Here is a 25,807-nt window from a genome sequence, read left to right as displayed (position 1 = left end):
TCCGTGTATAGTTACCTTCTTTATTAAAGAAGATTTGCATTCACCCAGGAACAGTAGAATAGTGATAAAATAAATTTAAAAAAAATGCAGTAAAAAAAGAAAACCATAAAAACAGAACAGTGTGCTTCATTTATAAAAGAACTTGCAGTTTTTTCCTCCAACTTTGAAAGGTCTCTGCTGGGTACACACTGGCCAATATATTTTGAACACATTGGCAGGTATATACCAATGATATGTCTGAACAACGTAGTTCGGACATATCGTGTCGGCTGTGCAGCACAGCAGATGGATGATATATCTGCAGATATATTGGCACATCATGGTGTGTACGGGCGTTAGGCCTAGCGTTCCCGCTAGGCTGTTTTAGCGGGGCGCGGCGCCCTGCCCTCCTTCTGGAGGGCAAAAAGCACCCTGCCCTCCAGGAGGAGAGCAAAAAGCGCCCTGCCCTCATAGCCTGCGGGTGCCGTTCTCACCCGCGGTACGCAGTGTCCAGCGGGTGGAGAAACACGCTGTGACCCAGTCACCGCCGAATAGACGCCGGGCGCATGCGCTCGACATCTATTCTCCCTTTCTGCAGCGCTTGGGGGCTGCTCGGCATGTCCGTAAGCGCCGGGCACGCCCCCAAGTATGACGAAAAGGGGACGTGTCTTATAGACATGCCCCCTTTCCGGGCGGGCGCGCCTTCAGTGCGCGCACAAGGTTGCCCTCTCTAGCTCCGGCGCCCTGCTACACTTGCTACAGAGACCGCTGGTGACGGACATCATAAATGGACAGTCACATGTAAATGCACGACCAGTTGTGACATCAGGCACAACACATAGGGTCGACAATTGGTAAATGCATACACACTTAACAATCGTCATATAGGACAACGGATCGGCTGGATGGCCAATCCATCGTCCTAGTGTGTACCCAGTTTTACACTAGATATGAGTTTTATTTATAATAAATTACTACACAAGTCTAAATATTATCAAAAGGAGAAACATAGGAAAAACAATCACCTTCCAGCATGCAAAGTTCACTATATTCATTAGGTGTATCAAAGAATTTGAGGATTCAGGTTTTTTATTCTTTAGCGCAAAAAAAAAAAAAAAAAAACCACCACACACCAACAACAAGAAAATAGGATTTTTGCTCTTACTTTATAAATACTTTTCATCCATGGGGGACACTCAAAAAATTATGGGTATAGGTGGCAGGGCTGGCGCTACCATTAGGCAGCTTTAGGCATCTGCCTAAGGGTGCCGGCAACTAGGGGGCACCAATGAATCAGTCTACCACAAGCATGAGGAATGTCTCTTATCAAGACATCCTTCATCAATATCATGCTGCCGGAAACTTCAGGTGTAAGAAGGTGCAGTCGCTGCTCTCGGTCTCTGTCTAGCTAGTTACATAGGCTGTGCTGCCTGTAACTCTTAACACAGACAGCCTGACATCAGAGCTCCTGTCCCCTGCGGTTTTCTCCGCTCCCTTCCCGCACTCCCAGCCAGGCACAAAAGGATCTCCACCTCCTAGAAGAGACAGACTGAGACAAAGAGCTGGCCTGTGCTGGGATGAGAACTGCATACTGAAGAGTGACACTCTGCTGGTAAGTGCCCAGTGCCTTTGTTACCTCCCTGCTGCTGCTGGGGAGCTATCTATCTTTGCTTCGGCATTGCAATTTGGCTGCAATTTGCATTTTTTCAGTCTGCATAGACATTTTTTTGCGATAGTGTACTATTAAGGGGCTGGAGTAGATCTGTATGTGAGGGGCTGGGCGGAGGGTTTGGGGGAACCTTAATACCTTGGACAGGCCCTGATAGGTGGAGCTAGGAGAGTCTGGGCACCAAAGCATCTTCAAACGAGCATAGGCTCCCCCCTCCCCGATACTCTACCCCCTGCCTTCAGCCACCAGTTAATACCAACAAAGCCCAAGGACAGGGAGTAGGAAGAGAGAAGGAAAAAGGCCAGGCACCCAGAACATACACACAAGGAGTTATAGTTTATGGTTAAACATGGGTCTGAACTGCTACAACTCAGAACAAGACAGGAGTATAAGGGTGGGCATCCAGTGTCCCCCATGTAATCAGAGAAAATAATTTATCAGGTAAGAACCAAAATCCCATTTTCTCTTTCATCCATAAGGGACACTAAAAAAACGTTATGAAGTCTCAAAAGCTGTTCCCTAAGGGAGTGCTTCTTCAAAGTTTCCTTATGGGGGCACTGCTGAAAGCCTGGCGATGCGCCTTACGTCTAGGTGGTCACCAACTCCAAGTGTATTGCCAGCGTCCACTTAATTCCCCCTAGAGTTGCAACAGTATACTCTAGCCAAACACGGATGCCGCTGGTAGTCCTTCTCTGTAGAAACTCCTGGAACCAGTGATTGCAAATACGCGCTATAGCGCGTATTTTACCCGATCTAGAGGAACGGGGACTCCCCTTTTAAAAAAGGGTCCGGGTCCCCAGGGACGCGCTGGGCTGCAGCCAATCCATGACAGGCTTTAAGGGATTGGCCACAGCACAGCGCTTCCCTGGGGGACCAAGCTGCCCAGCATACAGACCGCGCTCCTGTCAATCATACAGCATACAGACCGCGCTCCTGTCAACAGTTGCTGGTCGTGAGCCAATCAGAGTTCATGGATCTGCAGCCAATCAGCAGCGGCTGCCGCTCTGCAGGCTCTGACTGGCTCGTGACAGCGGCTCTAGCCGCAGCAGTGCACAGGGTTATGGACCGGTGCGGCTGCCTGCCGTGGGGGCCCCAGCCAGCTGATGTAGGTGAAGGTACACAGCTAGGTAAGAGGCTGCTGGGGTAAACAGAAGGGGAGAGGGGAAAGCAGCATAATGTGTAAAGGATGGGCATTGATGTGTGGCACAATGAGTAAAGGATGGGCATTGCTGTGTGGCACAATGTGTAAAGAATGGGCATTGCTGTGTGGCACAATGTGTAAAGAACGGGCATTGCTGTGTGGCACAATGTGTAAAGAACGGGCATTGCTGCATGTGTTATAAGGGGCACTACTGTGTGACGTAACATGAATAAGGGACACTATACAGTAAAAAACTAAAACGGCCATCCCCACTCATGGGCCGTATTGACCAGCATGGCACGGCATCTTTTCACACTGCAGGGAGAGCTTGGGGGCAGCCCAGCATATCCATGAGTGCTGGACACACCCCCTACAGTGATGAAAAGGGGATGTATCTCAAGAACACACCCCCTCTTCTAAATGCACACATCCCTTTTTCGGGCGCTCCTTCGGCATGTGGTGAAGTGTCCCTGTCTGTAAGCCTGCCTGTCTGCCCTAACGTGAAGTCTAGAGGATTGTAGCAGATAACAAGAGATATGGTAAGAACTTACCTTTGTTATCTCTGTTTCTACGAAGTCCATAGGGTCCACAGGGTTGACCTTGGGGTATAGGTTGGGAACCAAATCCGGGCACCACGCAGTTAAAGCTTTTAGCTCCCAGGATGCACTTGGGTCCACTCTCCCTATAACCCCACCCCCCAGCCAGAGGCACCTCAGTTTGTAAGTAGCCAAAGGCCGGAGGAGGAGAGAAAAAGAGAGAGAAAACTGGAACACTCTAGAACCATACTCACAGAAAAGGAGACGGGAAACCGGTGACCAGTAACACAGCCCATATGAAGCCAGGTGCGTCAGGGCGGGCGCCCTGTGGACCCTATGGACTTCGTAGAAACAGAGATAACAAAGGTAAGTTCTTACCATATCTCTTGTTTTCTACTTCAGGGTCCATAGGGGGTCCACAGGGTTGACCTTGGGGATGTCCCAAAGCAGTTCAACCAAGGGTGGGGACGCTCCTGTGCTGAGAGGAGAATCCGTCGCCAAAAAGGAAGCATCCTTAGAGGCAAAGGAAACCAATGCCTAGAACCTTAAAAAAAGGTTTGGACAGAAGACCACGTGGACACCTAGTAAGGCAAAACAGCCGAGGCGCCACAACGAGCCGCCCACGAGTGTTACATGACCCGAGAAAAAACAAGCCTCAACGACAGAAATGCCTACCTATGGGTAGGCCCCTGAGGAAGACATACGAGGCCATCCAGCCAACATTTCATTATAGGCCGGCCATCGTTTCCTGTGAAAACCAGAAACCGCAGACCACCAATAAGGAGTCCGATTACCATAAGGAACTTGAACGGATCATATAAAGCCAAAGAGGCCGGACCACAGTCAATGAGGCCACCGAGAAGACTGGGGACTGAATGGCCGTACCATAAGTTCCAGAATAATATGGAACCTAAAAACCACTCTAAGAAGAAATACAGGGCGAGAGCAACTCACACCCTGACCTGATGCCCTCCAGAAGAGGGAGCCACATGAGAACGCTCCCAATTCAGACACTCTCCTGGTTGATTTAAACACCCTGAGAGAGAGAGAGCTTAAACAATAGACCATGTAATGGCTATCACAACCAGCAGTTCCATTGACTGTCCCCGGACGGAACAAAGAACCACTACTAACTCCCCAGGAGTCCCTAGGGAGGACAAGTGGAGGCATAATCCAGAAAACACTCCAAAGGATGAACTGGATACCAGAGCGGAGCAATTCCATATCTTAACCATACCGACAGTGTAGAGATCCGCACTGTCAGGAAGGCCAGGCCAAGGGTGAAACCCAAGCCAGCCGGAAGGAATGCCAGAATATCTGAAAATCCTGGACACCGGAGGATCGTATCGACAGGTACGATACCATAAGAATTATGTATGCCACAGTCCGTGGCAGATCCCAGCAAAGTCTGGCCTATCTGCTCTAAACATCTCAATGAAGACAGAGCCAGGGAAGCCCTAGGACCACAGTAGGGGCGCAGTCAAAGACAAACGATCCAGGTCCAGGGAAAAACAAGGACCCTGAGACAACAGGTCCAGATAGTGAAGTAGTAGGAACGGAGTATCGATGAGGAGACTCCGAAAATCTCAGTACCAGTGATGTCTGGGACGAACTGGAGCCCCCAGAAGGAAAACCCCTCCGTCTCGAATTAAACTTCCGAAGACCTCGAGGAAGAAGGGAGACCGGTGGACACAGGTACACAAAGTGGAAGGACCACTTCACTGACAAAGAGTCACTGAAGGTAGCTTCAGTACTCCTGGAGCTGGACTGTAACACCGGTAATGTGTGATCAAGTCAGAAGGCCATGAGGATCAATCCCCTCAGGGAGGCCCCCTCTGCTCACCAGGAGTTGAAACCTCTCTTGGAGAAGAGACTAGTCCCCGGGATGCACATCGCAACAGCTGAGGAAGCCCGCTTCCCAATGGAGAGCTCCGGGAATAAACACTGCAGAGTTGGCCAGGAGAAGACCCTTGGACTATGTCAGAATGGATGACATTCCTGTCATTGCCACCCAACTACCAGTGTTGCCTAGATGGAAGTCACTGTTGTGACACTGTCGGACTGAACCTATTCAGGTTTACCGTGACATATGGGTTAGGCCAGAGTGAAGGTCCAAGACAGCCTAAAGTATCAACAAGTTAAGTGGCAGGACAGAAACGACAGACGTCCAACTGCCCCGAAACGAATGCGGACCAGACACTGTCTGTAGCAAAGAACACCCTGGACGAGATGGCCATAGCCACCCGGACAGAGACCAACTCGCCTCCGGAGAAAGTATCATCGTTCGAACAGCGATCCGATGGGAAAAACTCGATCCATCTGGAGGGGAGTCAATTATGGCAAGGTCTGGAATGGAACTGAGCACATTCCACCCTACCAAAAGGTAGACACTCTGGTAGACCGCGCATCACAAAGAGTAATGACATATGTCGAATGCGTAGACATCCGCACACTACAAGTTGAAGAGTGGAGATCTTGTCTTACGCCAGAAAAATTCTCAGAGTCTGAGAATCCAGCAGTGCTCCCAGATGAAGAAAACCCTGTGAGGGATGTAGGGAGGACTTTTTCTCCGTTGACTAATTATCTGTGCCGAGAAGAAGCCACGGTTATCCTGACCTGGCGGTAAAGTACCTTGGTGATCCTGCTAAAAGCAGGAGACCGTCCAGAGAAAGGAGCATTCGGATACCCTGAACAGGTGAACTGTCAGAAAATCCATAAGGCTGGTAAACCCCGGTGGAGTTGAGGACAGTCCCAAAAGGCAGAGCCCGAAACTTACAAGTGTTGCTGTGGCACAGCAAACCTGAACCCATGCTGATGAGATGGCTCTGTACGTACCCGTAGGTACGTATCCTGAATACTCAGATATACCCTAAAATCCCCAGGTTCCAAACGTCGGATGATGGAGCATGGACGATTCCACCTGAGTCCAGGCACCGTTGGAATCTGATTCAGGGATTTGAGACAGAGTATAGGCAAATGAGGACCAGTCGGTCACCGCCCCAGAAAGAAAGTAGAACAACCAGTCCCTCACTGAGATAGTGAGGTTGGCCGAAATAGCTCTGCTTACCACAAAGACTGTATAGCTTTCTGGGATTGTAAGGCCCTGATCAGGTCTGAAGAAGGGCCCGTGTAACAATGCCTGTGAGGAGGCTGCCTGAGCAATGAGAGGCCGTTGAGAATCAGTACCTCACTCTGGAAATCCCCCAGATGTAGACCTGTCCAGTCAGGCTGAGGGTATATCCTCAGGTGTAGAAACAGGGTCGTCCGGAAGTCCAGGACTGCTCGGTACTGGATATGGTGGCCCCCATGGAGGCCGACAGCCTAGGAAAAAACAGGCCTTTAGGCTGACCCTGAGGACAAAAAGACTTAACAGAGTTAGTCCGAATGTAGTGGGAGTAGCTAAAGACGGTATCTCCCCATTAGTGATACTGCCAATGATGCAACGATCTTGTCAAGGTCAGGACCAAACAAGATCTTCCCCATGGAAGGAGTGTGCACCTCTGCTTTCCCATAACGCAGCCATAGGGTACTGCGGCGGATACAGACGCCGCCGAAACCCTGAAAGTTAGAAGACCGGCATCCCATGAGGTAATCCCACATATGACCACTGCATATTTTATGTGAGCGGCAAAAGATATTTGAACCTCAGGACGTGTTGGAGGGGAAAAACGTCACAAAAGCATCACCATGCGATGGCCATGGTAGGACGGGCAACAGGCCCTGAAAACGAGTACATTGAATTCAGGCAAAGTTACCACCTACGGATCCGTAAAATCCGTCCAGGCCGGGATGGGAGGCGTATTAATGCCTGTAACCCGATGATTAACATACAAATCCATCCCAGAAGGGGATTTCCATTACTTGTGAGGACCCTCAGGGAATGGGAAACAGGAGGCCTTTGTGACTCCTCGTATCTGGCGACAGCCAGACTCCCGCTATGAGATCCACCCTCTGGGCAGAAAACGGGAGATGTATGATACAGGTGCAGGATCGACATTCTCTATATCCAGAATGAACCTGGCTACCAGCCCCAAAGCAGGGATAATAATACTTGAGATCGGCTCCCCCCATGTGAGAGGGAAAGAGCCGAATATACCATCCAGTTCACGGCAGAGCCACTGGTCAGTAACCACAGGACGTATATCACGCCAATTAGTATTTCTATAAAACAACATCCACCAGGGTGGCCGTTGTGGTAATCCCTGCAAGGGGAATGACAGACCGATGTGGTATCGGAGGTAATTCATGTACTGTGAAAAACCCCGGCGGGGAGCGACAGTCTGTTGCACAGGGGTAAATTGCAAGAAATTGCGAGATACCCCGAGTTCAAAAGGGCAGTATGGTGAAGTAACTCCAAGCGAGTGACGACAATGGGGCCCGCCCGGCGATCCTCAAAGGAGAGGATCCTGAGAAATAAACCGCCCTTTAAGGGGGTCGTGCAAGGGGCCCGGCGCCAGATGGTGCCGCATACATAAACCTTTCTGAGTTAAAATCCTCCGCACTAATTCCTGCAGGCTATGACTTGCAGGATCGCAATAATGGGTGCAGTATCGTGTGCAATCTCCTGGTCAGATATATCTGACTATCTTGACGGAAATATTAAGCAGCGCCATACCGGTCCTGACTGACGCTAAGATTAGCTGCAGGGACCCATTATCAGCGTATGCAACTCACAGTTCCATCTAAAATATGGCAACGTGCAGCACGCAACAGTATGTGACAAACCTCACAGATATTAACAAATATATATATGTGAGGTCTCAGAACCACCCCAGGTACACCTGTATTAGGGCAGATAAAGAAAAGGGATAGATATACACTGACAGGTGAGAGAAAAAGCAGACAGTCAGCACTAGCAAAAGTCACATACAATGCAGAAAAATATATATACATACATAAGCATGACATATAATATACTGCACAATGTCGCTACATTCAACTGCCCAGATTCAGTGTCTGGGAAGGCTATAGCGCTGTGTACACTCACCCAAATGGCCAGGTACGCAGGGGGACTGGGCTCACTGTCATCCTAAGAGTTCTGCAGCACCACAGAGAGAAAATGGCCACTGGAGACCTCAGAAGAAGCGTGGCCCGCGGAGGAAGCAGCTCAGCGACGCCAGACTGTATTATTGAAAGGCGCGCTGAGCTGAGGGGAGGAGCCGCTAGACAGGGAAGGCTTCCTCCCCTGGCTAGCAATTAACCCCCCGGGATGCCGGCTCCCGCTGCCGCTATAATCCCTGGTGGGCTGTGGACACGCGGGGTATGCCTCCATGGAGGGGGAGCCCGCCGCCACCGCTAGCGCCTCCGGTCTGTCCCCAGAGACCGGAGGCATAAGGCTGCATATTCACATGTGGATCACCGCAAGCGGTGACCACGCGACTTACCTGTCCCCGTCGATCCGGCAGCAGCCCAGGGATTCCTCCAGAGCCCGGCTAGTACAGACTCTGGGGTCCCGCTGCGATCCCCAGATCTGTACTGGCGTCGCAGCGCCGGCGGGGTGTAGGAGCGGCAGCTCAGACGTCCATTGGACAGTCTGATGCTGCCGCTCTGAAGAGTAGTAAAAAATAATAAAATAAAACTCTTTTAAGCTTAGGGGCTGCTAAGCAGCCCCCCTGCAGTAACGGTGACCCAACTCCGGCCGGGCACCAACTTAAACTGAGGTGCCTCTGGCTGGGGGGTGGGGTTATAGGGAGAGTGGACCCAAGTGCATCCTGGGAGCTAAAAGCTTTAACTGCGTGGTGCCCGGATTTGGTTCCCAACCTATACCCCAAGGTCAACCCTGTGGACCCCCTATGGACCCTGAAGTAGAAATCTGGAATATCTGCTGTGGTCCCCTGTACATACATGCTGGTAATTCTTAATATGTATGTACCACCTCTGAAAAAGGTTGTGTTCTGGATATACCACACACATTCTTTGATAAATATGCCTCTTATTACCCTAATGCCTTATTCACTATGGGTTTGTGTACAGAGAAATCATATCACATGTAGGATCATGGAGGCATTAAACATGCAGCTAAGGGGCAAGTGGGGAGATCTGATGCTTTTGGGGGTTATCGAATGGGTATTTCAGGGGTATGTGGGGGATGTGTGGAGGCATATGGGGAGCCCTAAAGCATAAATTATGATAGGATCCAGAAATGGTCGGGTAGGACCCCATTTTTTTTTTTAAAGTGGAGGGTACCTGGGGCCCACATATTTGTCACTCAGCACAAACACTGTGGAACACCTGCTTAATAGAATGGAGAGACAAGAGCATGATCCGGCCAAGATCATGAAGTTCTTGCAGACCCTTGTGCAGCAGGTTGACGTTATAAAGTCTCCTCAGTCACAGTCTCCACCTGCAGCAGCTGCTAAAGCCATAGGCGCTTCGACTTAGCTGCGAATACCTAATCACGTGAAGTTTAATGGAGACCCCGGGTTTTTTGAATCAGTGTTCAATACAATTTGAGAACCAGGCTGTCAACTTCCCTACTGGAAGAAGGGTCTCCCATTTTGCCCTGTTAGGGGGCTGGATACAATATAAAGTCATGATAAGTTTAGAAACTTGCAAAAGCTTATTTGGAAGAGTCCAGGTTTCCGTAATAACATCATCAAGCTGAACAGAGGAACGAAAAGTAACATTCTCCTTTCATTTAAGAAGCCGCCTCCTCAGAAGAGGTACTAACCAAATCCTTAATAAGCAAGGTGGATTTGACCCCGGCAATTAAAATTGGTCATCATGTACATAGGACAACTATATCCGAATATTGTCAAAATTCTTCCTCCACCGAGTAAAAAAAAACGTTGGGAGTCAGACTCATAACTGATTGTACATGAGTAGACCTAGGACAGTTGGATTGTCTCTAGAGGTTAGCCAGGTCCACTGTATGTTGTAGAAAGTTGGAGACCTACAAAAGGGCCTGTATGGAGTGGAATAAGCCCTGTATCCACTGGTGCTAGTTGGGGAGTTACTGGCTATGGGGAGGGAACAGCAGTAGATGCACCAACTGAAAGAGGCCAATATTTCCAGCATTGCCTGGGACAAGGTGGAAGCCAACGCTGGCTTGTGGGAGGGCCCAGCTGCTGGAGAGCCCAGACGTTTCACCACCGCAAAGAAAAGCCCATCCCCCTCCCCGCAATCCTGAGCTGCACTTGAGTATTTTTCCTGACAATTTCTGCAGGAGCTGGATTCCAGAGCAGAAGCACCCCTCTCTCCTGGGTAGACTTTGAGGAATTTCAATAGGCAGACATTCCTGCACAACAGGGAAAATACACACACAGGTCACTATGTAGTAAAACAGTGAAAGCATGGCGATAGAAGGTAAACTGTTATACGGTATTAATTAAATACTTAATACAGAGAAATATAGTATCAAGAACTCCATAAAGACCATAAAGTAAAGCGATTCTGAGAATAACTAGAATTAAATAGAAACTATTAACTTAACTATTTATAGAAGTAAATGTTAAAACAAAGTATTGTCCTGACTAATGAAGGACTCAAACAGCCCCATGCACACAGTAAACAGAAAAGTTCAGAATCCACAAGAGAAAATAGTTTGAGTCCACTACCAGAACACCATTAAGTATAGAGGAGGATGAAGTGCTCTTACACAGGGTCCAGCAGACAGCTTGTACAGTATAGAAAATGGCTGCCTGGCATTCCTAGGAGAACAGGATCCTTTGGCAGGCAGCATAGGAAGCAGGCAGGCCAAAAGGGTCGGGGAGGAGAGAACCAGGCAAATACTTCACCCCCATGGCAGACCTCGGGGCTTTGCCGTGATTTTAACTGTGTCCCTGTTACAATCCATGTCACTGGTGGTCTACAAAGAAGCGGATGACCAGTCCACCATTAAGCCTCCCATTCCAGCGGACTCCTCCACCAAAGGGGAAACTGCTACTGTGTCTTGGCCCCCGCGGTGCGGGAGACATTTACATGTTGCCCCTGTGCTCGGATTGTGTCCGAGCTGTGTGCTCCGGGGACCGGCCTGTGCAGTTAATTGTTGCCAGCTCTTGGGCCGGAGGAGGGTGCCGATGGGCAGCCGACAACATCACTGCAGCGCTCATGCCGGCCAGTCCAAATGAAAAGAAGATTAAATTGACATAAAAGAAACAAAAAAAAAAAAAAAACTGGTGGATGCAGGCAGGGGGTAGGGTATAGGGGAGAAAGAGCCTGTTCTGGTTTTAAAGGTGCCCAGACTCCTCCAGCTCCACATATGCCCATTATTTTCTAGCGTCCCCATGGACAAAAACAATATAATAATAATAATAATATTAATAATAATAATAATAATAATAATAATAATAATAAATAATCCACATCAGACATTTGAAATAAGCTTGCTCACTATTCAGTCCAACTGGAGGTTTACAACCATAGGCACCCATTGAGAGGCTCAGTTTCTCTTTATACAGAGTAGCACAAATATGGAGGAAAACTTATGAATGTTGTAACCACACCTATTTATGCAGGCACTAAATACATTCCAACAAATACATACCTTCGTAATCTTCACTTCCTGCTTTTCACTACCCTCATCTTCGCTTGATGACGTTCCAGCAGTAACAGGAGGGAGATTTTCTTCTTCATCACCTTTCTCGAGTGGTATGTCACTATCTGAGGAGTTTGTGGACTGAATGAGAAGACAAAACAGAATATAAAACTGCAAAAACAGGCAAATGCAGGTATGCAAATAAAGTAGTAATGAACTATAGACTATGAAACAGAAAAAGACAAGATTACAAAGTAAGGCGAATGCACACTTACTACCGGAGGAAATCTGTAGCTGGCCTGAGGATTACTTTGAATTTCCCAAAGACCCTCATTGAATCCTTTCCTTTTGTTTGGCTTGCCATATTTATCTTTGCACTTTTCGTATGGAAAAAGATCCTTTGCTCCTAGGAAAGCTCTAAGAATAAGAAAATATAAAAATTCATATGCTATCACAAATCCTGGTAATGGAAGGCCTTCCATCCAAAAACAGAACTTATCAGATAAGAAACCACATGTAGACAAAGAAACTTAAATCTTATATACTGTATAAAATTAATTGGTCGGTCTGTTTTTGTTTGTTTCCAACTATGCATTCGGACACCCCTGCACCGATTGGGATAAAACCAACACGAGATGGTCCAGTTGGATCCTGGCCAAGTTTTTGGGGGTTAGGGTCTTGGTCAGACCTCCCATTGGTGTACGCTGGGCAGAACTTTGACCTTGGGGTTGGTTATAAGTTGGGTCTTGTTGGGCACACTAGGGGGATGTGATTTTTAGCATATATGGATGATGTATGAAAATGTATTACATATTCGTTATTTTACGAAAAAATTGGTAAAAATAAAATAAATGTTTATTCTGCGTTACTGGTTGTCATAAAAATGCAAATATATAGACCGTACAATGAGGTTATAAAAATGCACATACAGAATAAACAAAAAATAAATGTTTATTCTGTATGTGCATTTTTATAACCTCATTGTACAGTCTATATATTTGCATTTTTATGACAACCAGTAACATATACAGAATAAACATTTTATATATTTTATTTTCATTTTACAAATTTTTCAGTAAAATAACGAATATGTAATACATTTTCATACCTCATCCATATATCCTAAAAACCACATCCCCTAGTGCGCCCAACAAGACCCAACCTATAACCAATTCTACTATCTCAGTGATCTATGGAGGGAGGAGAGGGTTAGGTTACTTAACGCCGCTGTTGGGCTGACGCTGTCGGGATTTGAACCGGCGACTGAACTAGCCACCGTCATTTCAATCCCATTCCCATTCCCTCTAAACTAATATTTTTATTCAAAATGTTTAATGCCAGTAACATTTCCAGTTCTAATGCTTAACTCCTTTTTTGAGTTTGTGAGTTTCTCTGAAAAGTGCTTTTGCATGTTTTAATTAGGTTTAGGCTAAAATTGGTTTTATTGAAAGATCTCAAATCATATGAAGCCCTAATAACTTTGGATTGTTAAAGTTAGAAAGCATTAAAACGGGATTGATCAAAGATTCTAATACATACCAATGTTTCACAGTATTAATATATCAAGCAGGACATTTAAAACATTAATGCAAAAAACTGGTTAAAAAAATAAATAAATCTGTTCACCCTCCTCCCTCAATACAGAATTATGGTATAACATACCTTGGATAATTATTTTTCTTCTAAGGCCATAGGGTCCACAGGATCTACCTTGGGGTATGTGTTGGATCGCATCCAATGCACCAAACAGCAAAGCTTTGGAGCTCCCAGCATGCACTGGTCCTCCTCCCTATATACCCCGCCCCCAGCCACAGGCACTCAGTTTGTAACCAAGCCTAATGGCAAGAGACGGAGAGAGGAGAAGGAAGAAAAATTGTATAAGAAACACTCCATGTGCGAAAAGTGAATCTGTGAAAAAGGCTGAAGAACAGATCCCAACCGAGGCCAGGTGCGTCAGGGTGGGTGCCCTGTGGACCTCGAAGAAAAAGAATTATCCAAGGTATTTTATACTATAATTGTGTATTTCTTCTTCGGGTTCCATAGGGTCTACAGCAGTGATTCCCAACCTCGGTCCTCAAGGCACACTAACAGTCCTGGTTTTAGTGATATCCATGATTGTGCACAGATGGTTAAATCAAATAAAATGAGGTACTAATTAAGTCACTTGTGCTCAAGTATGGCTATCCCTAAAACCTGGACTGTTAGTGTGCCTTGAGGACCGTGGTTGGGAACCCCTGGTTTACAGGACCAGCCTTGGGGGCATCCTAAAGCAGTTCCCTTAAGGGTGGGGACGCTTCTGCGCAGAGAGGAGAATCCGCTACCCAAATGGAAGCATCCTGGGAGGCAAACGTATCAAAAGCATAGAATTTGATAAACGTATTAACGGAAGACCAAGTGGCTGCTTTGCAAAGCTGTTTAGCCGAGGCGCCATGTCTTGAGTGAGAAATAGTTACGAAGCCAGCGAGCCAACGTTTGTTTGTTTGCTGGCCAACCTCGCTTGTGAAATCCATATAACACAAAGAGAATCTGATTTTGTGATGGAACTGGTCCTATGTAAATATGAAGTGCTCAAACCACTTCCAAACAAGCTTCACCTGTAGACAGGTCTGAAGACTTGAAGGCCGGGACTACAATTTCCTCATTTATATGGAAATCCAGAAACAACCTTTGGGAGTTAGCCCGGCTTGGAACGGAGGACCGCTCTATTTTGATGAAAGATCAAATATGGAGAACGACATGACAATGCTGCCAAGTCAAAAACTCTGCGAGCTGAAGAGATGGCGAGAAGAAAAGGGAGTCTTCGTAGTCAGCCATCTGAAGCCCACCTTATCCAAGGGTTCAAAGGGATGAGACTGCAGTGCCCTGAGAACCAAAGACAAATCCCACAGTGCCACTGGTGGGAGAAATGGAAGTTGCAGCCGCAAACCCCCCTGTTCTAACATCCGGCAGAGGAGCAGTCTTGCGCTGGAACCAAACTGTCAAAGCCGAAACTTGGACTCTCACGGTAGCCAGGCAAAGACCTAAGTCTAATCCAGTCTAAAGAAAACCCAGTATTCTCGATACCTTGAAAAACTTTGGTGTTCCCACAGAAAATGTGACCCCCAAAGAAAAAAAATTACTGCAAATTCTGTGATAGATGCGAGCAGAAGCAGGCTTCCTTGCTCTTAACATCGTCTGAATCACAGAAGCAGAGAAACTCCTGGCCTTTAAGGCGGACGACTCAAGAGCCATGCCATCAAAGCGAGCAATTTGGCTACCATGGAGCCCAGGATCTGCATAGCCATGTGAACTGACACGGTTTGGGTACAAAGTAGATTGTGCACACGAGACTGTAGTGCTACAGTCTTGTCCTCTGGTAGAAGAATCCTCTGTCCAGCAGCACCCCCAAATGTACCATCTTCTGAGTTGGAGAAAGAAAATACTTTTTCCAAATTGATTACCCAGCCGTGCTCCTATAGGCAGAAAATGGTAATCCGTAGATGACATTGTAACATCTCCTGACATTATGCCAATATCAGGAGGTTGCCTAGATATGGAAGTATCCTGACGCCTTGTTTTCTGAGACGAGCTGTCATGACTGACCTGGTAAAAACCTTGAGGGACTGTGGCCAGACCGAAGGGTAGAGCCTGAAATTGGTAATGTTGTTGATCTACCGTGGACCAGAGAAAGGCCTGGTGGGATCTTGCAATTGGGACATGCAGATATGCATCTTGTATGTCCAGTGAGACCATGAAGTCTCCGGGCTCCATCGCCAACATAATTGACCGTAGCGTTTCCGTTCGGAATTTGGGCACCTTGATGAATCTGTTGAGAGACTTCAGATTCAGGATAGGGCGGTGTGACCCATTGGGTTTTAGAATCAAAAATAAATTTGAATAAAACCCCCTTCCCTGTTGCGTCACAGGAACGGGGACTATGACTCGACCTCAGGATTACCCCAATAGACTCCCGTATTAAAGTATGAGCAGACGACTACGTGGCAGTTTTACAGAACTGTTCTCTGGAAACTCCACAACGCCCTGCCCAAGACAACCCCAGTGACCAGGTGGAATGAGCTGTCACCACAATAGGGACAGGAAGGTTCGCCAAGGAGTAAAGCTGCATACACACGATTTTTTCAACGATTATCGTTAAACGATATTTTTTTAAAAAGTCAAAAGATCAAACGATGAACGATTATCGTTCATGTGCGTTCACGTTTGTAGTTTGCTGTTCAGACTTGTCAACTCAACGATTTTCATTAAGTTAATATGCAAAAATCGTTTGTAGTTCAAAAAAATCGTTCACAAAAATCTGACAGAAAATAGTTCATAAAATCGTTGTGTGTGTATGCAGTTTAAGAGATAGCACTAATGCTGCATACACATGGAACAACCATAGATATCGTGGATAGATTTCTCTCCAACTTTCTGTAGTGCAGGTCAAACGATTTTGGTTGTACACACTGATAGATATCTATTTAAATATTTCAGTGAAGCTATCTTTTTACAGTCAAATATTTACAAAATCGTCCAAGTTGGCCTGCACGCATGAAAGACCATAGATATCGTAATTGTTGCAGGAAAGCGCATTGTTGGTCGTTGTCAGGTTGGTGACTGCAAAAAAAGTTAACGATATGAACGAGAATGAAATCGTTCAAATCGCTCATAAGTCATACCATGTGTACGCACCATTAGAAAAGTAAGCTCTATGGAGTACCCTTTAGAGTAAATAAATATCTTTAATAAAATATAGACATGAACTATAACACATATAACAGTTATACTAAACACACTATTTATAAAAGTATCCTATTGTGCTTTGGAACCACAATCCAAGTCTGGAAAGTAATTATTTCTTGTGCGACTTAGAACGCTAAATAGCGACATTTAAAGTGTATATATCATTTACTGCCATAAAGCGTGGGTCACCGTGAGCGCGACCCACCTCGCCTGTCCCCTGATGTCCGGGTGCAGTCTGGGTCCTCTCCAGGTGAACTGGCTAGCGCTGAACCCCACCCCCCCGCCCCACCAGAAAACGCCCGCCGAGATCCCCAGATCAGTACTGGCGTCATGGCACCGGAGGGGTGACGGAGCGGCAGTGCAGACGTCCCACGGACAATCTGCTGCTGTTCGCTCTATTCTTGTAAAAGTAAAATAAAGAAAATAATCTTTAGGGGCTGTTGAACAGCCCCCCTGCAAAATGGTGACACAACTCTGGCTTGGCACCAACGAAACTGAGGTGCCTCTGGCTTGGGGGAGGGGTATTGTTAGAGTGGACCCAATGCATCCTGGGAGCTGAAAGCTTTAACTGCGTGGTGCCAGGATTGGTTCCCATCTCCTACACCCCAAGGTCTCCATGTGGAGCCTATTGACCCTGAAGAAAAAAAAAATAAAATATATAAATAAAAATGGAGGACCATCTAATAGCCCCCCAAATAACCCGATGCCCAGCTCCTGCAGGCACCAAACTTAAAACTGAAATCCAGTGCCTGTGAGTGGGGTATAGAAGAGAGGAGCCTGGGCTTCTGGGTACATTGCTTTAACCATTTGGTGCCCAGTCTTCTCTCCTGTGCCCCTAGTGGAGGAAGAAGAAAAGGGACTACTGGAATAATGGATCCTTGCACAAGTCCAACTCTGTCCATATTATACCAATTAGATTTTAGACTTTAGAAATAGGGTAGGACACGGCACCTGCTAAAGCAGCCTAGCGGGAACGCTAGTACACACAGCCAGCTATGCCTATATATCTACATTGGCTGCTCTGAAGGACAGATGCGATGTCAGTGAACAACGTCGTTCACAGACATGTCTGTACACACCAGCTGATGTACTACAGATATATTTGCCTGTTCAATAGAACGGGCAAAATATCTGTGTGTACCCAGCTTAAGGAAAGGCATATTATGAATAAACCAAAATGAAAAAGTTTATTATGGAAGGAGATAGCAAAGGATGACATACTGAATGTATTAGCCTGTGAATTGCAGGCACCAATGTAATTTGGCGCTTTAGATGATAGAAGCGGCAATAATTTAAAAGCAAAACCAAAAAACCAAGCTGAAGGCCTAATTACATATTAATATATTTTCATTGATCTGTTAAGTTGCATCTCTTATCACCACTATTCACAACGATAATACAACTGAAAGACGGCGCGGTCTGCCGGTGAAGAGGACACGGCCCCACCGCCATCACTACTGGAAGCGTGCCCAGCCGGCGGCATTACTAATGGGGGCGTGCCCAGCACCTACGAAGGAGCTGGGCTTCCCTGAAGCTCTTCCTTAATGTGATTACATGGTATCTTATCACGCGGCGGCAGAACGGCAGCATCCAGGCTGTTTTAGCAAGGCACTGCTAAAAGGGTCAGGGCACATTTTGCCCTTTAAAAAAATCGGGCAGGGCGCTGCGCTCTGCTAAATCAGCCTAGCGTGAACACTAATATTGGTTAGCGCATATGCACAGCCAAGCCTGCCAGGATGAGATCTGAAGAACCCGCTATGGCCATGCTACACAGATGAGACAGGCTAACATCTTCATATGATCTTAACGATTTCGGAGCTTCAGATATTGCTCAAGATTGCCTGTTGAGAACACAGGAACTGTGGTCTTCATGCGTTACTTAGCTGAATGAAGGAGATAACGCATATATCTCATATGCACCAAATACCTGCCGAAGTTTTTAGGCACCGCCGAGTGACAGTGGAGAAAATCACGCTCTGAGGCAGACAATTTCAAATGTATGCTCTCATCCTACAGTGCTGCCCTTTCCCTCTCTAAGCAGTCATATTTCAAGAAACTCATTTCCTCCCAGTCCTCAAACCCCTGGCGACTCTTTACCACCTTCAACTCTCTCCTCTGCATACCCCATCCTTGATTCCCCTCCACTCTCTGCCCTTGTCTTTGCCTCCTACTTTACATCTAAAATTGACTGCATACATCTGGACATCAGAACCCACCAGACCCACAGCACTCCTCCTTTCCTGGACTGCCCTCCCTATCCATCTTACAAACTCTGACATCCTTCTCCCCTGAGAAGAAGTCATCTCTACCCTCATCTGGTCCTCTCCTCTTCCACCTCCCCCCTTGACTCTTTCCCTTCCGTCTCCTCCTCTAACTCTCTCCTTCTGTCTTTTCCCATCTTGCCCACCTCCTCAATCTCTCCCTTTCATCTGGCACTGTCCCTTCTGCATTCAAACATGCCTTTGTCTACCCCATTCTTGAAAAAAAAACAAAAAACCTACCCTTGATCCCAAAGCTCACTCCAACTACCAACCCTTCTGCCCCCTCCCTTTTCTCTCCAAACACCTTGAGAATATAGTTTACAACCACCTTACTTTCCTCCCTTTTCAGTCTGGCTTCCATTCTCTCCACTTCACTGAAACTGCCCTCACAAAAGTCAACAATGACCCTCTTGCTGCCAAACTCAAGAGCCATTACACTATGCTCATTCTACTCAACTTCTCTGCTGCTTTTGACAATGTGTACCATCCTCTTTTCCTGCAAATCATTCACTCCCTTGGTCTATTTAACATTGCCCTCTCCTGGATGTCTCCCTACCTCTCTGGACGTTCCTTCAGTGTCCTCTCACGGCACCCCCACACCCCCATGTTGCCCAAGGTTCTGTTCTTGGACACCCCATATTCTCCCTCCATACATCCTCTCATCAATGGAACTCCAATATCATCCCTATATTGATGTTAGTAAGATCTACCTTTCCCTCCGACCTTTCCCATCTCTCCTAACTTGCATCTCAAATGGTCTCTCTGCTAGCTCTTTCTGGATGTCCCAGCGATCTCTTAAGCTGCATACACACAACAATTTAGTAAATAAACGATTTTAGTAAACGATTTTCGTTCATTTTTTCAAGGGAAAAATTAACGGAAATTGTTTACTAAAATCATTCATTTACTAAATGTAATGAACGATTTTTTTGAACTACAAATGATTTTTGCATATTCCCTTACTGAAAATGGTTGAGTTGGTCAGTCTGACTGAACTACAAACGTGAACGATATTCGTTCATCGTTTTAACTCAAAAAGTGAATGATTTTTTCAACGATTGAACGATAAACGATATCGTTAACGATAGTCATTCAAAAAATTGTTGTGTGTGTATGCACCTTTAAACTTAATATGAGCTGATTATCTCTTCCCACTCTGCCAAAAAAACAAACCTCACTTCCCACAATTTCTTTATCAATTGAGGGAACAACTATCTCCTCTAGCCCCAAAGTATGCTGTCTTGGAGTTATCCTGGAATCTTCCCTCTCCTTCAAACCACAGATTCTGCACTTCTCACAGACCTGCCATTTCCATCTCAAAAATATTTCCAAGATCAGATCATCTCTCACCTAGGATGCTGCTAAAACCCTCATCCACTCACTAGTCATCTCCAGAATGGACTACTGTAAGCTCCTACTGGCGTTCCTGACTCCCACTTGTCTCCATTCAAATCTGTCCTCAATGTTGCTGCTTAGCTCATCCTCCACTCCAAACGATCTACATCTGCCTCCCCTCTCCTACAAGCCCTTACCTGGCTACCCTTGCCCTTCAGAACCCAATTCAAGTTTCTTACACTTACTTACGAAGCCCTCACCCATTCATCTTCCATTTACTTCACACTCTCATCCGCCCTCTTAGCTCAACAAATGCACGCCAGGTCTCCTGCCAACTGATTACTTGCTCCCGCCTCCAAGATTTTACCCATGCTGCTACCTACCTCTGGAACTCTCTCCCTCTCCCCATCAGACTCTCAACAAATCTTCAAACAGGCTCTCAAGACCACTAATTCATCAAAGCTTTCCAGCTCTCATCCTAACCCACAGCTACATGCTCCTTCCTCCCTGTCTACACCATCTGTGTCAAGCCTGTTTGTCTGACTCATTAGAATGTATTCTGTCACGAGCAGGGCCCTCTACCCTCTTGTGCTTCTCTTTACGTATACCATCATCTACGCCTCACTCCCCACTAGGGAACCTATCACTTGGTTGCTTTACGCCTTGTTACTTATTTGAGTGTTGATTGCTAATGCAGCAATGTATATAAACCTTGTCCTGTATGGCATGGCACTGTAAGTCACTGGTGTCTTGTAAGGCGCTGCGGAACACTTGTTGCACTATATAAATAAATATCACCTGCACTCATCTTTTGCTAAATAGCTCAGATAATAAAAATTGCCTTAATCATATAACAGCCGTTTCACATGATTTAATTCTTGATATTAAGGCCCCTAAAAAATGAAAATAGTTCAATTTCCTTTAGCAATATGCACAAGTAGCATGCATTTTTTATAGCACTTTTGTTTTAGTGTGCAAAGTGGTGAGTGAAGCTACAAACGTGAGTGATAATGCTGCTCTGCAAGTGGAGGATCAATAGCGGGATGCATACATCACTTACGTTTCATGGGTACCGTAAAAAAATATTGGATACTTGTTCGGTGGGGGTTTCACTGCTCCATCTTTCACATCATCAATCTAAGGAAAGAAAGAATTCAACAGTTTAAGTACAGTACACACAGCAGTCACCCAGTCTGCCATGTTACAGCAAAACCTAACCGGGGTCCCCATTTATCAATGAAGCATAACTCCTTTAGCGCTCACTAAAGGGGTTATGCCACCCTTTCCGGATTTAACAAACAACAGTAATCTAAGATCACTGCTGTTTGTCAAGCATTGCTTTTGCCTTCTTTTAGATGCCTTTAAAGGCACTGCTGGGTCCCACCCCTCCCCACACAACTGCACAGAACGGCTCATGCGCATTACACCGGAGCCCATTCGCTGGCAGCACCCCAGCATAGGACATCACAGAGGAGGAGGACTTCGCCGGAGGGGTAAGTATTTGTTAATACCAGTCAATTTTTCATTTGTATCACAGGGATACTAAACAAAAAATTCCACTGGTGTTTACCATTGTTGATAAATGGGGGCCTTGGTGTCATACTGTAAGTACCACTGATACATCTACACCCTTGCACCAGTGTCACCACCACCCTTCACTGATTCCTGGCAGGTGCAGTTGAGTGATCAACTATGGCGGGTCCACTACCAGCTGGTGCTAGGACTGGATAAATATTCGGTGGCACATACCCAAAGGCTGACACTCGCTAGCCAGACACCCACCGATCGGGCCATGACTCCCTACTCACACCAACTAGAGGCCGCAAACCCCTCCCCCACACAACTGCACAGAACTGCTCTCACCCTCGCAGGCCAGTGGGGGTAGCCCTTCATTTTGGCGAACACCAGGTCTCCAGGCTTAAAATTGTGCGGCATGGCGATGAAAGTCAGCGCCAATCGCGGTATGAGCTTCCCCCTGGCTACTCTACTCCAACAGCCACTCTCCCCGCCGGAAGTACCGCCCCACCTATATCCTCATTGGCTTGCAGGTCTGTCACTCACGCGGCTGCGGCGCACACGCCCCCTGGAATGACAGGAACACGCCGTCTAGGTCACTTCCTTGTGCAGCTGTCAGCGTTGGGACAGAAATAGAGAGGCCGGTACGTGGTGCTGCTCGCAGCCTGCTAGGACCCGACGGTGATAACCGGGGGGATACCAATAGTATATACCGGCCTGTCTCTAAGTGCACCGGCACAGCCATCATGAAGAAACTGTTTGAGGGCATCAAAACGGACATCAAATTCAAGAGCGCGGGACGCGGGCAGAGGCTGAGCGATGAGAGACGGTGAGTGATGGTCAATGCATTACGCTGCACACCGCACTGATGCCCGGTCCCTAGAATGCCAGTGCCAATGGTCAGCTTCTGTTCTGCCCCCGATTCACAGTGCAGCCTAGGGAGATACTAAAAGGAATGAAAGTCTGATCTACATAATCGGATGCCAATTAACTATAATAGAAACAGGCTAAACATATTTTTAAAAACATTAAACCTATGCAATATATTTTGAGCATACTATGATGCGTTCAATTGATTTACATGTGGAATGATGGGTGTTTATAATGTAATGACAGCAGTTGTATTTTCTATCCGCTGGGTACACACCTACATATTTTCTGTCCAACCATCCAACTAGTTGATTGGTTGGAATGAATATCTGGTAACGTATGGGAGTAACTGATGATCAGCAATTTGCTCCTAAATGCCAGAAAACAGATGAAAATGTTCTTTTAGAGAAGTTTGTGAAATGTTTGATCTAAACAATTTGTTCAGGCAACAGTTTTTGTCTATTTTCTGGCGTTTGGGAGCAAATTGCTAATTGTCATTTGCTTTCATACCTTACCAGATTTTCATTTCAACCAATCAACTAGTTGGATGGTTGGACAGAAAATCTTTAGGTGTGTACCACACTTTAGCAAATATGTAATTAAACAGTGCATATGTTCCATATAAAGAGCCTATTTTTTCTATGTTCCTCTTAAGTGCATAAAATTATCCATTTCTATATGTACTCAGCTATACACGGAATCGGTATGTAATGCTGGCTGTCGGAACGCCTACTGTCAATATACCGACATCGGCATCCCGATGGTTGGTATCCCAACAGATGTCTCATCTTGTAGCCTAACTCTCCCAGTTAGTGCCTAAACCTAAGGCACCTCCTCTGTGGTGCCAAACCCTAACCTAGGAACTCCTAACGCTAACCCAGCTATGCTACCTAAACCTAACCCCCCGCGGCTAACACTAAGGGTGCCGTGGACATACCTCGTTCGGGCAGCCATCCTTCTGTGTTCCGGCACCGGGATTGAAATACGCTTCGATATTTCGACGCCTATCTTAAGTCCCGTGTCATACTTTCAGCAACGGGATTGAGACCAGCGGCATCGCTGCCGACGGTCTCATAACTGCATCCCCTATACACACATTTAAATCACATAATGTGGAATGACAGTATTTGTACTTGCCATCCCTAATCAAATATTTAATTAAAACAGTACATATGGCCTATATAAAAATGCAGATTGTTCTATGATGCCCAAAGCGTGCACATTAATCCTTTTCCATATGCACCTGCTAATACCTGTACCCTATAAACGTCACACAATGCGGAATGACGACTGTTTACAATGGAATGATAGCTGTTTTAGTCGCCATATCTATGCAGTATAATGAAACAGTGCATATATCTTGTATGAGGACACCAATTTTTCAATGATACCCTAAGTGCACACACTAATCCCAGTCCATATTTTCTGACCTGTACCCCAATATATATGTCACATAATGCTGAATTAAACTGTTTAATATGAAATAACGCTGTTTTATTTGCCATCTCTAAAGAAAAAAATTGTGCCTGTTGAACTCTGTGGTTTCCCTTATGGTCATCAGTTTAAGGGGTTGGGTGTCTCCTATCCCAACCGCGACACCCCCCCATTGGCTGCCAGGCGCCACTGCGGCTCCTGGGAAGGACACAAGAAACGTAATAAATAAAAAATCATCATTGCACAAAAATAAATGAGAGTCTCTACCTGGAGATGGCAGAGGATAAATGGATGACACCTCATCCAATGCCAAGCCTGGTTAGGGTTGTCTGCAGACTTTTAAGCCCTGGGAAGGTCCTACCCCATTTGTAACTTTTAGGACCCGGAGTTAAGCCGGAATCGGTATGAAATACCGCCGGCCGCATGGAAATCCCTATCATCGATGGGTAATTATTGACTAACCCTCCTTAGGGGTGCCTAACCCTAACCTCACCCCCCCCAAGTGCCTAACCCTAACCACCCCTTCCCCGCTGCCTAAACCTAAGTCCCCCAGGGGGTGCCTAACCCCCCCCCTCGCGCGGCTGTCCGCTCGCGGCGCCCGGCATCCCTTCGATCGGGATGCTGGGCTCCCGGGGTCGGGGAAAATGTCAGGCGACCACATCTAGACGCCCGGCATTTCATCCCTCGCTGGGATATGACAGTCGGGAAGCCGGCAGCCGGGTTCCCGTTTGTATACCCTTAAGCCCACCCCTCCACTGTGGGACTTTGGCCACGCTCTCCGCCTTAGGCATGGGAAGCTGTGTTTCTATTGTGCCACCCAACTCTTGAGCCCAGGAGTCTACCAGCAGCTACAAATTTTTCCCCACCGACTATTATTCCTCAGGAGTGAGCTGCTTCAGGCACAGACGGACTGGGAGAGACCTATTAATACCCCTTACTCGCTAGTTGTTTTTAGTGCTGCAAGTCGCATAAGAAATAATTGCTTTCCAGCCCAACTGTGTTTCCAAAGCACAAAAGTTGTATTATTCAAATAAAGGATAATACTCACTTTGATCTAAACAATTAGCGCAAAGAAGCAAGTAAATACAAAAGGTACACCTTGATACATACGCACGCGCACTGGTCCCAGTATACAGTCGTCAATCCTGAGGTATGTGGTCATCCAAGAGAATGGCTACTGACTGGGACCGTTGCGCAGGTTATATACCCTACAGATCATGATAACAACAATGTAGACAGACAAACATTATTGGTTCTTGGTCTTTGCAGTACGCTGTAGTTCATAGGGCAGTTCATATGTTGTCACTAGGGGTATGTCCCAATTCTCCAACAATGTCTTGAGATTACATTGTCTTTAACTGGTTTAAGACACTACATACAGAGTATACATTCTAACCAATAACTTCCTATAATCCATAACCATCGAACACAAGATGCGACTCCCTTGCTGATAGATTAGAATATCTGGAAATACCGTATATATACTCGAGTATAAGCCGAGTTTTTCAGCACATTTTTTGTGCTGAAAAAGCACCCCCTCGGCTTATACTCGAGTCGTGCCCGCATGGTACGCTGCTGAGTAGCGTACCATGCGGGCCGCGGTGCAGACTGTCACTGTGACACAGCTGCACCGCGTGTGTAGCGCTGACCGGACGGAGTTCGGTCAGCGCTACACACTGCTAAACACACAGCCGCCGGAGCCGGCAGCTATGTGTTTGGTGTAATCAGCAGCCGCTGAGAGTCTGTCAGACTCTCAGCGGCTACTGCTGTTCCCACTGCGGGAGCCATCTTCCGGCTCCCGCAGTGGGTAATGGGAGAGACGTCGTCATGACGACGTCTCTCCCATTATGCAAAGCGGCGGAGGAGCCT

The 25,807-nt window shown here is 46.6% G+C and overlaps 2 protein-coding genes across 3 annotated transcripts in view; one reads left to right on the top strand and one right to left on the bottom strand.

Moving 5' to 3' along the window:
- HDGFL2 (HDGF like 2) overlaps positions 1 to 22,147 on the bottom strand; it is a 172,956-nt gene extending 150,809 nt beyond the window's left edge. Inside the window, exons 1-4 of the mRNA XM_088450837.1 lie at positions 21,983 to 22,147; positions 21,180 to 21,256; positions 12,077 to 12,218; positions 11,811 to 11,942 (exon numbers count right to left, since the gene is read on the bottom strand). Coding sequence (XP_088306963.1) covers positions 11,811 to 11,942; positions 12,077 to 12,218; positions 21,180 to 21,256; positions 21,983 to 22,054 — 423 coding nt within the window. The 5' untranslated portion in view covers positions 22,055 to 22,147. The remainder of the gene's footprint in view (positions 1 to 11,810; positions 11,943 to 12,076; positions 12,219 to 21,179; positions 21,257 to 21,982) is intronic.
- Positions 22,148 to 22,189: 42 nt separating this feature from the next.
- The window catches only part of UBXN6 (UBX domain protein 6), a 261,847-nt gene continuing 258,229 nt past the window's right edge, over positions 22,190 to 25,807 (top strand). The window contains exon 1 of one of the 2 annotated variants that reach the window (XM_088450838.1): positions 22,190 to 22,463. In XM_088450838.1, the coding sequence (XP_088306964.1) occupies positions 22,381 to 22,463 (83 nt within the window). In that variant the 5' untranslated portion in view covers positions 22,190 to 22,380. The remainder of the gene's footprint in view (positions 22,464 to 25,807) is intronic. The other variant, XM_088450839.1, reaches the window with a different exon arrangement.

This window comes from Taudactylus pleione, unplaced genomic scaffold (assembly GCF_031769625.1).
Source record: "Taudactylus pleione unplaced genomic scaffold, aTauple2 ptg000529l, whole genome shotgun sequence".
Taxonomy (NCBI): Eukaryota; Metazoa; Chordata; class Amphibia; order Anura; family Myobatrachidae; genus Taudactylus; species Taudactylus pleione.
Note: the sequence above shows the minus strand (reverse complement) of the source record. Positions and strands in the feature narration are given on the sequence as shown.